Source organism: Echinops telfairi, unplaced genomic scaffold (assembly GCF_000313985.2).
Source record: "Echinops telfairi isolate 266 unplaced genomic scaffold, ASM31398v2 ScPeMD7_7475;HRSCAF=8513, whole genome shotgun sequence".
In the NCBI taxonomy this organism is placed as follows: domain Eukaryota; kingdom Metazoa; phylum Chordata; class Mammalia; order Afrosoricida; family Tenrecidae; genus Echinops; species Echinops telfairi.
Window position 1 is genome coordinate 14,802,728 of NW_022111379.1, and position 12,879 is coordinate 14,815,606.

At 53.8% G+C, this 12,879-nt stretch overlaps 1 protein-coding gene across 2 annotated transcripts in view; it reads left to right on the forward strand.

Annotated features, from left to right (window-relative positions):
• ABCG8 (ATP binding cassette subfamily G member 8) overlaps nucleotides 1-11,778 on the forward strand; it is a 24,394-nt gene extending 12,616 nt beyond the window's left edge. For both annotated transcript variants that reach the window (XM_045285809.1, XM_045285810.1), the window contains exons 5-13: nucleotides 428-560; nucleotides 665-934; nucleotides 5,715-5,877; nucleotides 5,957-6,046; nucleotides 7,236-7,435; nucleotides 8,325-8,401; nucleotides 9,138-9,405; nucleotides 11,267-11,394; nucleotides 11,483-11,778. In XM_045285809.1, the coding sequence (XP_045141744.1) occupies nucleotides 428-560; nucleotides 665-934; nucleotides 5,715-5,877; nucleotides 5,957-6,046; nucleotides 7,236-7,435; nucleotides 8,325-8,401; nucleotides 9,138-9,405; nucleotides 11,267-11,394; nucleotides 11,483-11,617 (1,464 nt within the window). In that variant the 3' untranslated portion in view covers nucleotides 11,618-11,778. The remainder of the gene's footprint in view (nucleotides 1-427; nucleotides 561-664; nucleotides 935-5,714; nucleotides 5,878-5,956; nucleotides 6,047-7,235; nucleotides 7,436-8,324; nucleotides 8,402-9,137; nucleotides 9,406-11,266; nucleotides 11,395-11,482) is intronic.
• The last annotated feature ends 1,101 nt before the right edge of the window (nucleotides 11,779-12,879 follow it).

A 12,879-nucleotide genomic window follows, 5' to 3' on the forward strand; every position in this document is an offset into this window, starting at 1 on the left:
CGGGCATTTTTAATTCGAATACACATATTTCCAGCCCTGGGAAACCAAAATCAAAACTAAGCCTGTGGCTGTCAGAGCGGGTCTGCCTCACCGCCACCCTATAGGACAGAGTGTGCTCTTGATTGTGATTTACATGGAAGCAGATGGTCAGGCCTCTCTCATCCAAGGCACTGCTGGGTGGGTGGAGCCACCAAACCTTGGGGTGGTGTCACTCCCGGTCCTTAGGATAGGGTAGAACTGCCCCCACAGTCTCCGAGACTGTAACTCTTCCCTGGGGTAGAAAGCTTTATCTTTCTCCCGCAGAGCGGCTGGTGGTTTCGAACTGCTAACCTTGCTGTCAGCAGCCCCAGCCGCAACCACGCAGTGCAAACGGTGGCGGCCCCTCAGGAAGTGACCTCTAAAGCTCTGGGTCTCTCCCGCCCCCCAGGTGGACGACGTGATCGCGGAGCTGCGGCTGCGGCAGTGCGCCCACACGCGCGTGGGCAGCGAGTCGGTGCGGGGTGTGTCGGGGGGCGAGCGGAGGCGAGTCAGCATCGGGGTACAACTCCTGTGGAACCCAGGTGAGGGCCGGGCGGCCAGTCGGGGGGCAGGGGCTTGCGCTGCCCGCCTTGGCCCAGCTGGCCCGCGTGCTGCCGCCCCACCGGCCTCTCTCTGTGTCTGGAAGGCATCCTCATTCTGGATGAGCCCACCTCGGGGCTGGACAGCTTCACGGCCCACAACCTGGTGTGGACCTTGTCCCGGCTGGCCAAGGGCAACCGTCTGGTGCTCATCTCCCTCCACCAGCCCCGCACGGACATCTTCCGGCTCTTCGACCTGGTCCTTCTCATGTCGTCGGGCACCACCCTCTACCTGGGGGCAGCGCAGCACCTGGTCCACTATTTCACCGAGATTGGCCACCCGTGTCCTCGCTACAGCAACCCCGCGGACTTCTACGGTGAGCCACCAGGCCAGAGGGCCGGGTCCCCTGGGTTCCCCACGGGCCCAGGGCCCCCAGAGGCCACGAGAGGAGCAGGGAGTGGGTGGGTGGACAGAAGCCCCATTTGCCAGGTAGCAAACGCTACCTGTAGGAACTGGCAAACTGCAGCTTCCGACCAATCGGCACTCTGCCGTGTAGGCGAGCGAACCGGGTTAGAGTTGGGCCGTCAACAGTTCGAAACCACCAGACGTTCTGAGGGAGAAAGACGTGCAAACTTTCTACTCCCTGAGACAGTTAGGTTCTCAGAAACCCGTGGGGGCTGTTCTAGCGTGTCCGACGGCGTCAACAGGGAGTTCGGTTTGGGGTTTGGTGGAGATAAAATTCAAGAGTGTTTGGTTCGCTGAAGAATGCATCCCTTGTTGGCGCTCCAAGGGGAAATGCAGGCTACTGGAGGTCAGGATGAAAACTTAAAGCCCAGCCCTGGTGCCCCCTCAGAGGCAGGGAGCCCCCAGCCTGGCCCTGACGGCTCAGGCCTGCTGGTGATAGCCAGCTCAGCTCTGCAGGGCTCAGATGTTCATATGGGACTTACAGGAGCACAAGCCTCTCCCCCCTTAGTCCTGGAGGGACAGCTGCCCCCACTCCAGGCAACACCTTAGACCCTGAGTGCTAAGGGTCAGTAGGCTGCCTGGCTGGTGGCACAGCTGCACCAGGGCCCACAGGCCTCCTGGGTCATGGCCTTGACACATGGACCATGGGGTCAAGGAGCCCAACTGCCCCACAGAATGGAAAGGTGTGGTAAGGACCTCACCAGGAACCACGGGGCCAGGACCATGCCCTTGAGGGCCAGAGGCACAAAGCTTCCGAGGGTCAGGGTCATTGGCACCTTTATAGACAAGAACGGAGACCAAAGTGCCAAACAGCCGGCCTGCCTTGGCATAGCTATAGGGGGGTAGAACTAGGACTCCCCACACACACACCTGGAGTGTTGGCCCACGCCTGCCCCCCCAGCTCTGCTCTCCTGCCCTCCTCATGAGCATCACAAGCCACCCTGGATCCGTCGGTCTCCCGGGGCACTAACCCTCACCATGGGTGAACTCACAGAGCCGGCACCCTCCCCACCCGGGTCAGGCGTGGCCCGGTTTCCTGCCAGCATGTTGTCCTCAAGTCAGTTGTTCTATCTGGAGATAAGAGGGCAGAGTGCACATGCCAAGCTGGCTGCCAGGGAGAGATCTAAAGTAACCCCGGGGAGGGGTTAAGAGAAGTCAAGCATCCAGACCAGGATGACTGACTCAGGGCGACCCCGTGTGTGTCAGCCGCACTGTGCTCCATCGGGTTTTCGGTGGCTAATGGTTTTGAAGCAGATCACCAGGTCTTTCTTCTGAGGCACTTCTGGGCAGCACAGACCTCTTACCTCTCAGTTAGCAGTTCAGTGCCCTCACCGTTGGCCACCTGTCGTTATTAGATGCCATCAAGTCCGTTTTGACTCCTAGCGACCCCTAGGTACAACAGACCCCTGCCCAATCCTGCACCATCCTCAGAACGGGCCTGTGCTGGCACGCCTCATGGCAGCCACTGTAGATGGAGTTTGTGTAGGGCCCTCCTCTTTTATCATTGACCTTCTAAGTTGCCAAGCATGATGTCTTATCCAGGGACCGGCCCGTCCCTGAGAACATGTCCAAAGCAGACGAGATGCAGTCTCCCCGTTCTTCCTTCTAAGGAGCATTCTGGCTGTACTTCTTTCGAGGTGGGTTTGTTTGTTGTTGCGGCAGCCCACGGTGTGTTTGATATGCTTTGCAAACACGCTCATTCAAATGCATCAACTTCCTTACTTTCACGTGCACATGACTTAATTAAAATACCACAGCATCGGTCAGGCACTCTTTCGTCCTCAATGGGACCTCTTCCTCAATGGGACCTCTTCCTCGCTTACACTTTAAAGAGGTTTTTTGTAGCACACTCGCCCCGTGCAAACGTCGTGTGATTTCTTGACTGCTGCTTCCACGAGTGTTGGTAACATGCAATCCTTGATAACTTCAAGCCCCATGTAGCCTGACGATGTTTATGGGTTCAGTTATGAGGATTTTTCTTTCTTTTTTTTTTAAGCCTTTGTTGTGAATGAGGTGGAGATTTGCATAGGAGGTGGTCCTTTTTGTATGCTACAATTTCAACAACTTATCAACCCTCCCAGCCCTGTCTGTTCCCCCTCTTGAAGATTGTGATTTTATTTGCATGGAGTGTAATCCACATGGGAGGTTGTCATCTTTGACCTTCCTCAGGAAGAGCTCCGAGTTCTTCTTTGCTTCCGGCAAGCAAGGCTGGGTCATCTGCATATTTCAGACTCTTAATGAGCTTTTCTCCGATCCTGCTGACATGGTCTTCTTCACATGGTCCGGCTTCTAGGACTGTTTGCCCAGCATACAGAGTGAGTAAGGATGGAGAAGGGGTACTACCCTGACACATACCGTTTCCGGTTTTAAACGATGCAGGATTCTCTGGCTCTTCTCCCACCGCGTCTCAGGTTCTGCCTGAGCACAATGAAGTGTTCTGGGATTCCCATGCTCCTCTGGGCTCTCCAGAGTTTGTGCTGGTCCACATAGTCGAATGCCTTTGTATAGTCCATAAAATGCAAGCAAACATCTTTCTAGTATTCTCTGCTTCCAGCCCAGATCCATATTACCCATAATATCCCTTGTCCCATGTCCTCTTCTGAACTCACCTTGGATTTCTGGACCTCCCTGTCACACACTTTACTGGCATGCAGTATTAATGGTGTTGCTTGATAATTCCCACATCCTAGTGGATTACCTTTCTCTGGAAGGGCACAGATATGGATCTCTTTCATACGATTGGCCAGGTGGCTGTCTTCTAAATGTCTTGGCATAGGTTTGGTGAGAGCTTCCAGTGCCTCACGGGTTTGTTGAAACATCTCAGTTGGCACTCCATCAGTTCCTAGAGCTTGTTTTGCACCAGTACTTTTAGCGCAGCTTGGATTGCTTCCTTCAGTACCATTGATTCTTGCTCATGTGCCATCTTTTGAAATAGCTGAAAGTCGACCAAGTCTTCTTGGCATCTTCCATCTTTGGTGTAGTCATTCCTTCCATCCTGCGTTGGGCTACTTGATGTTCATAGAATTCTTCCATGTCGCACTCCAGACTTGGATTTTTCCCTCAGTTCTCTCAGGTTTGCTCAGGGTGTCCTTCCATTTCGGGTTTGTAACCCCAGCTCTCTCTGCGTTTTATTACGATGCTTTACTTTGTCTTCGTGAGCTGCCCATTGACATTTTCTGTCAGCTCTTTTACTGCACCAGCTTGTCCATTTGCTTTATCTACTCTTATGCAAAAGCAAGTGTAGGTCTTCATCGTATGACTTTTTCATGAGTGTCTGCTTCCTTCATGTTGGATGCTCTCCAGGGCATGCAACCACTCATGTGGTTGGGGCTATGAGTGTTTACTGAGAACACCCTGCCCTGGTTGGGTCCCTAAATTCACGTGGTGTATATCCAAGGTGGTGTGTTGGCTCTACAGATGTGTTTTAATTTTCTTCAGCTTCAACTTGAACTTGTCTATGAGCAATTGACTGTCTGTTCCACAGTCAGCCTCTGGCCTTGTTTTTGGCTGATGATCTTGAGCTCCTCTACCGTCCCTCCCACAGATAAAGTAAATCCGATTATCACCTGGCAAGATCCACATGTTTGTTCATGATGTTGAAAAAAGGTCTTTGCCATATGTGCTTGACACAGTGGATGTCTGTATGGATTGTGATGAGAATTGTCCGAGCCCCCAATAAAATAATTTTTTTAAAAAAGAAAAAAGGTCTTTGCAATAAAGAAGTCACCGGTCTTGAAAAATTCTATCATTCCGTTTCCAGCGATGTTTCTATCACCAACCAACTTCCTCTTTGTTCAACTTTTCCTTTCTGATCACCAGTAGTTGTCAATGCATCTTGATGGCATTTTTGATGAATTTCAGACTGAAGAAGGTGATAGAATTTTCTACTTTCTTCATCATTGGCTTTAGTGGCTGGTGTGTAAACTTGATCATAGCTGTACTGATTGGTCTTCTTTGTAGCTATATAGATATCCTATCACAGATAGTACTGTATTTCAAGATAGCTCTTGGTGATGATGGAGGTGACATGATGCCTCTTGAACTTGTCATTTCCAACATATAAACCCTATGATTGTCTGAGTCAGTATGGCCGATACCGGTCCATGTCAGCTCACTAATGCCTAGGATATTGATATTTCGGGGTTTTTTGATGACTTCCAGTTTTCTGAGATTCACACTCCAGACATTCCACGTTTTGATTTTTCCTTGTGGCTTGCAGCCGTTTCTTTTTCTTTTTTGCCCCATCAGCAGGGAAAAGTCCCTAAAGCTTTGCTCCATCCATGTCATTAAGGGGGGGTCCTCTACTCTGAGGAGGCAGCTCTTCCCTAGTCATGGGAGGGGGGCCTTCCCACCCAAAGGGCTGCTCTTCCAGCACTGGACCAGACACTGGTCTGCTCCTATTCAGGAGAATTCTGTTTGTGTTTGAGTTTTTCAACATTCTCCTGTCTTGGCTTTGGTTCTGTCCTGTCCTGTCCTGTCCTGTCCTGTGAGTGCTCCAGGCTGAGCCTGGCCATCAGGGTCTGGCTGCCCTTGCCTCTGGTGAGTCCTGCACCTGGCACTCTGTGAACATGGACAGGCCTGGCAGGATGAGGTCAGCCCTGAGGTCCCTGCAGCCTCATCTCTGTAAGGCAGCTCGGACTCTGTTGTGACCCTCCCTGGGTGACTCGTAGCCTTGCATCTTCTGCCCCCAGTGGACTTGACCAGCATCGACAGGCGCAGCAAAGAGCAGGAAATGGCCACCAGGGAAAAGGTTCGGTCACTGGCGGCCTTGTTTCTAGAAAAAGTGCGTGGCTTTGATGACTTCCTTTGGAGAGCCGCCCCACAGGAGCTTGCCCTGGACCCCAATGCACACAGGTAAGGTGGCTGGGCACAGAAGGGTGTGGGCATCTTGCTGAAGGGGTTGCCAGTCACCCGTCCACCCTGCCTCCCGCAGCCCCACCTGCCAGCCAGACCCTGACCACCTCCAGACGTCCAAGGACCTTCGGCTTCCTGGGGCCACACAGCAATTTACCGTGCTGATCCGGTAATTGTCCATCCTCTCATCCCACCCCCCACCCCCTTCATCCCCCCAAACAACGCCCCCTGGAAAGTCTTTGTTGTATCCCATTCAGCCCGTGGTGCCTAGGATGAGTTTGAAGGCAGAGATGAGCCTTGGAATTGTTTGAGGGAAGAGCCATCCCTTGGCCCCTAGTGAGATACAGAAATGCCGATGTCCCCCGGCCTTGACAAGAATCTCCTCGCTGGCCAGAGAACCACAGTAAGGCAGGAGCAGTGTGACCATTCAGGACAAGCTCAGGCAGGACGGGAGGTCTCTGTTCACGCCAGCCCCCAGAGAAAACTCGAGCCAACCACGGGGCGTGGGTCATTTAACAAAGACACCTTCACACCGGGTCTGTTACCTCTCACCTGGCTGGTTCTTCCTCCTTCTTCCTAACACCTTGTGACACCATTCCTAATCCACTTGTCCATTACGTACATTTTACAAAAATTCGCTATTGGAACTGTTAACTGTGTCTAAAATTCAGTGGCATTAACAATCCTCATCCTGCGGGAGCATCACTGCTCAATGTTTACAGACGTCCCCCGCCCACCCGCCTACCCCCAGTGCCCCCTGGGCAATAATGCCCAGTTTTCTCTTCCCTCCACCTCCGCTGACCCTTCTAGATGGGCCATTAAAGTGGGCTCACGCAACATCTGTCCTTTGGTGTCTGACCTAGCTCATCCAGTGCCGTGTTTCCAAGGCCCGTTCATGTTGTAGCAGACGCCAGGACTCGGTTTCTCTCCAGTGCTCAGCGATAGTCTGGTGTGTGGTTCCTCTGTCCATCTGCTGACGACGACTGGGCCGTTCCTACTTTTTGGCCACTATGGCCATGAGGCTCCTGTGGGTGGACATCCAGGCTACTTCCAGGCGTCAGCTCTCATGAGCCACGCCGTAGCTCACGTCCTTGCCCACACATCTTTGTGCATCTGATGGCCCGGGCCCGCAGGGTCACCATTGCAAGGCTGGGAAGTGGATGATTAAAAGGACAGTCCTTTGTGGAGTACCTGCTCAGAGGCCGATGCTTTGAGGAATGGTCTTATCTAATCCTGCGGAGGGTGCCAATCCGCCTATGTTATAGATAAGCGAACGGAGCCGGACGGAGTGGCTTGCCCTCAGCTTCCAGGGCTGGTGCACAGCGTTCCCTCGGCACCTCTCCAATTTATCTTTCCAGTCGTCATATCTGGAACGACGTCCGAGACCTGCCGACCCTTCTCATCCACGGGGCCGAGGCCTGTCTGATGTCGCTGATCATCGGGTTCCTATATTACGGCCACGGGGCCATCAGGCTCTCCTTCATGGACACGGCAGCCCTCTTGTTCATGACCGTGGCTCTCATCCCTTTCAACGTGATCCTCGATGTCATCGCCAAATGTGAGTCTACCCGAGCTGGAGACGGGGGTAGGGGGCCCCCACCACTCCCGCTGCCCAAAGCCCACCAGGCGCGACCTTTTGCCGAATGGTTTCCTCATGATGGTGGAGTCAAAGAGGTCTGTTGTTTTTAAAGTCTGCATATTAATATTAGTATGCAAATGACAGCAAATTACCTCTCCTTGACGTATGTGTGCCTGACCACATCGTACACATCAGAGAAAAGCAATGAAGGCCAATCCTGACTTGACTTGTCTGACCAAACATGGTGTAGTGGTTACATGTTGGGCTGCCATCTGCAAGGTCAGCAGTTCAAAACTACCCCAGCTGCTCCACAGGATAAAGACAGGGCTCTCTACTCCCATAAACACCCCCTGTCTCAGTTCTACCCTGTCGCCCGGGTCACGGTGAGTCGGCATCGCCTCGATGGCAGGGAGTGTGAGGTTTACGGGGCCTCCACACTTCCCATGAGCCTGGTGCTGCAGCGGGTTCTGAGCTATAAGTCGGGAGATCATAAGCAACCGCATTGCTGGAGAAAGTAGATCCTGTCAAGATGTTCAGCCTTTGGAAACCCACAGGGACAGTTCCACCCTGTCCTATAGGGTCACTATGAGTCGGAATCAATGACGCTAGCGAGTAGTCGTGAGTTGATCCCGACTCATAGCGACCTTACCTAGGATTCCTGAGGCTGTACATCTCCGCAGGTGCAGACAGCCTCCTCTTTCTCCAGGGGTGCAGCTGTGGGTTGGCAGTCGGACACTTCTTTACCAGGCTTCTAAGAACACAGAACAAATGTAGCCAGTGTAGCTCTTTTCACGCTTATATCGAGACCCAAATACGGTCAAGAAGGTTTTCATTTTATTATATTATTTTCAATATGTCCCCATCTCAGGCCACTCCGAGAGAGCGATGCTTTACTACGAGCTAGAGGACGGCCTCTACACCGCAGGTCCTTACTTCTTCGCCAAGGTGACTGCTCGGGACAGAGAGTCCAGGCTCAGGGTCTGGGGCGGCCGGGTGGAGGCAGCTGCCCTGCCCTGGCAGACACTGCAGAGAAGCCTCAAGCCTCCCTCCCAGCAGAAGACAGGGAGCCAGCCAGCCACCCCCAGGGACAGGCTTTCCAAGGCTTGGTACTTGCCACACGTTGACAAGAAGAATTGCTCTGCGGGAATTTCTGGGTAGCATGCACGGGCCCCACACGACAAGAAGGTGGGGGAGACCTACCATGCTTCCTCTCTCCCACCTGTCACCGCACCGAAGGACTTATGGCCATTCCAGTGGAGGCTCAGAAAGGCTGTGCTGCTGTCCCAAAGCCACACAGCAATCGATTGGGCAGGTGTGCCAGGTCTTAGGAGAACAAGCCCACGCACTGCCACCACTGCGGTTCTGAACAGCCACGAGGCCGCACTGGGGGAAACAGCAACAAGAAGCCTATAGAATGCTCAGGGGATGTTGGCCTGAGAACACGGACATGCAAAACACACACACACACACACAGCTGCAGCCGGGTTACCTTGAGCAAGGAAGGCTGGCATCTTCTGAAAGGCCTCAGCCCTGAATGCGTGGGGGGGGGGAGCAGTGGCGGGGGATGGCAGTCTGGGGGGGGGGATGGCAGTGTGGGGGGGTCAACAGCACAGGACGACACCAGGACCTGGAAAGGACGGGAGTGAGGCACCTGCTCGCTAGCTAGCCCTGTTCTTTGCAGATCCTGGGAGAGCTGCCGGAGCACTGCGCCTACATCCTCATCTACGGGATGCCCACCTACTGGCTGGCCAACCTGCAGCCGAGCCCTGAGCCCTTCCTGCTGCACTTCCTGCTGGTGTGGCTAGTGGTCTTCTGCTGCCGGGTCATGGCCCTGTGCATCGCCGCCCTGTTGCCCACCTTCCACATGTCCTCCTTCTTTGGCAATGCAATCTACAACTCCTGCTACCTCACCGGGGGCTTCATGATAAGCTTGGACAACCTGTGGACAGGTGAGGGAGGCCTGCTCCTGGCTGCCACTCCCAGCCTTGAAAGTCCAGCGGAGAGCTGGCCCTCGGCGACCTGTGCCCGGTCCATTTCCCGTGGAAATGCTTCCTTGAACAGGCAGGGGCACCTCACACGTCCCGTGTTGACTCTTGGATGTCGCTCTTGACTCTCTTATACCCGCAGTCTCCTCCCTCTCCAGCAAACAGGCAACTCTGCCCCCGATTGCTGTCAAGTCCATGCCAACCCCTGGAGTCCCCATGCGTCTCAGAGAAGAACAGCACTGCCAACCTTCACGTCTAGCCGGGTCCATTAATCGTTGGCATCTCCAGGGACCCCTTCTGCCCCCTAAGTCTTTCTGAAATGTTCCCTTGCTGTCCCCCAGCCCTGGCCCCTGTCACCTGACCCTGGGTCATTGCAACTGTCTAGTCTCTGTAACTCTGGTCCCCCCACTTTCTGACATAATGGTCCACCTCACTGCCTTACTCAGATTCTTCCTGGCTGCTCATTCGCTGCTGACTCAGCCCAGCTCTCTGAAGCCTCCCCACCCCCATCCACCTCCACACTCTGCTTTCTGATCTCCCAGCCTACAACTGGCTCCTGTTCTGTATTCTCTCTCTTGAGGGAGGGAGGAAAAGACATTCATATGTGTATAATAAGGTGACCAGATTTTAACATTGGTAAAGTGGGACACCATTGATAAAACTCATATCCTGGCGAAATAGCCACATGACAGCCAAAAATCATATCCCCTAGCTTGTGAATTCTTTCCAAAAATCAGGACCTTTTTAAAAACGCTGCGGGATGCAGGAAAAATTGTTAAAAATGGGGACTGTCCTGCCAAAAGCGGGACATCTGGTCACCTAAGTGTATAAGAAAGAACTTCATTTTATATCAAAGAGTAATTGTGTATTGAGAAAACATCCCAGCCCAGTCTAGATCAAGTCCATAAGTCTGATATTAGCCCATATGTCCAATACCAATCTTTAAATTCCTCTTCAGACTCATGCAGCACATGCAATGATGCCGAGTGCAGGAGGATCACAGGCCAGTGGGTGGAAAGTCTTGTGGATCCAGTGGTGGTGGAAGCATCTCAGCGCTGGCAGGGGTTTCCATATGGCTTCTCCAGCTCCCGGGCTCTAGAGTAGCTTACTGTGTTTTGTCAATAGGAATGTCTTACTGGGAGTGAGTGTGCCCTGCCTCCGGTGAGCTATTTATCTCCCTAGTGCCTCCAAATGAGGTCATCAAGCTACGACCTGATTGACAGGTTAAGGAGACCCTTTCACTCTTAAATTGATAACAGATTATGTAACTTCTACACCCACCCTCTGCCTTCTGCTCTCCCACCCTGCATCTGGCGCCTTCTCTGCTGTCAGTCGTGGGTGCAGGGTAGAACTGGGACCTTTGTAAAGCAGACAGGCCTGTCTCCTGAGGCCCCTCTGGGTGGGTGCCAGTTTCCAACCTTTCAATTGGTGGTCACGTGCCCAACTGCACTCACCCCTTTGCATAACCAGGGCCTCCTGGCGCATCTTTAAGGGAAGGCATTCCTCACCTGGTCTGCTCAGAGCCTCTCTTCTGCCAGGGACAGGGCACCAACTCAGAATCACCATCTGGGGCTGCTGGTCGTGTGTGTCCCCCCCCCCCCCTGCGGTGAGCAGGTGCTGCATGCTGGCAGATGAAGGAGCATCAGAGCTCGTGAGACAGAGCTGGTGACCCCTCCGACACTTGACCCCTTGGGCACATCCCAGTGCCCAAGTGGGCCTATGTGCACACACTCCCTTTATCCTCGCTGGCCCCCTCCCTTGGCCTAGTCCGTCCAGCACGGGTGGGGCAGGCACGGGGTGTTGACTGGGCTCTCACTGTCTCCAGTGCCTGGGTGGATCTCCAAGGTGTCCTTCCTGCGCTGGTGCTTCGAAGGCCTCATGCAGATCCATTTCAAGGGGCAGACTTATTACATGGAGATTGGCAACCTCACCATCCCCGTGCCAGGAGATCAGGTAAGTAGCGATGGCTTTGAATCCCCGCTTCTCTTTTGCAAACTCCGAATGTCACTCCCTGCGCTCACGGAGGGTTTGCACCCCCCAGGTGGTCAGTGCCATGGACCTAGACTCGCACCCCCTCTACGCCGTCTACCTCATCCTCGCCAGCATCAGCGGCGGCTTCGTCATCCTGTACTACGCGGCCTTAAAATTCATCAAACAGACACCCAGACAGGACTAGTGATGTGCCCGCCAGAGGGGACCTTGAGCAAACCGTCCCGCCGCCGCCGCCGCCGCGCACGCTTCTTCCCAGGGCCCAGGAGGACCACAAGGATCCCCGTGCTCAGCGGCAGCCGGCCACGCGGCTGCACTGGCACACACCGGCCACAGGATGGCAGTAGAATAAAGACAGATGAAAAGCGTGTCTGCTCACTGCCCCGGGCTTGCTCTTGCAGGGAACCCGAAAACCTGTGGCATGTACAGCATGGCTACTTTATTTCCTCTTGATATGTATTGATACAGCCCATTGGAGGCAGGGCCGGGTCAAAGTCTATAAGCATTGAGTGGCTAGGCTCTGTGGAAATAGTTAGACCCTGGGGCAAACGATAACATCAGAAGCAGCAAAACGTTTGGCGTCATCTTCCAGGGTCCCCAACCTTCCCAATATAGAAATAAGCTACTCTCCACATAGAAAGTCATCTTCTAACAGCAAACTGACAAGAAGCCACCCCATCTTTTCGTGTGGGTGCGGAATTCATTGAGCGTCTACCCTGTTCCAGGCACAGAGCAAAAATGCTTGACATAGGTAAGACCATTATACTCACAGAACAATGTTTTGAGATCACTTTATAGATGAGGACACCAAGGCACAAGACAAATTCCATTTGCTAAGGCCACACAGCTGCTATGTGGTGGAGCCACTGCCGGCACGGGCCCTGCAAGGCTTGGGTGGCCAGGAAGGCTGGGGGTGGGGCAAGGGGGTCTTCCCAGGCTGGGCCCACCTAGGCAGACTCTTAGAATTGCATCTCAACAGGCCGCACTGGTCTCAGGACCAGCCTCCAGCCATTCACAGTGGTCGGGGTGGGACGGTGCAGCCTGGTTATATGCCTGGCTGTTGAGCAACCAGGACTATCAGCTAAGATGCGTGTGCTGATACCAAGGAAGGCTTGCTTCCAAAGGAAAATTAGAGTCCAGGTGCAAACAAGGCGGGAGGTGGGTGCCACAGAGGCAAACAAGAGCTCACTGCTGGTTCCCTGGTGTTCGCAGTTACAAGTGTGGGTGGTGCCCGACCAGCAGCACGGCACCACCTGAGGGCTTGTCAGCATCCCAGGCCCCACCCAGACTCGAGTCAGAGCTCTCATGTGAGGAACACCCCTGGGGACTCGTGTACCCATTCGAGTTTGGGCGGCAGTGTTCTAGCATACTGCCTCTGTAACCAAACCTCCAGCTGACTGTGGATTGTGCTCTGACTCGGTGATTGTGTGTGTGTGTGTGTGTGTGTGT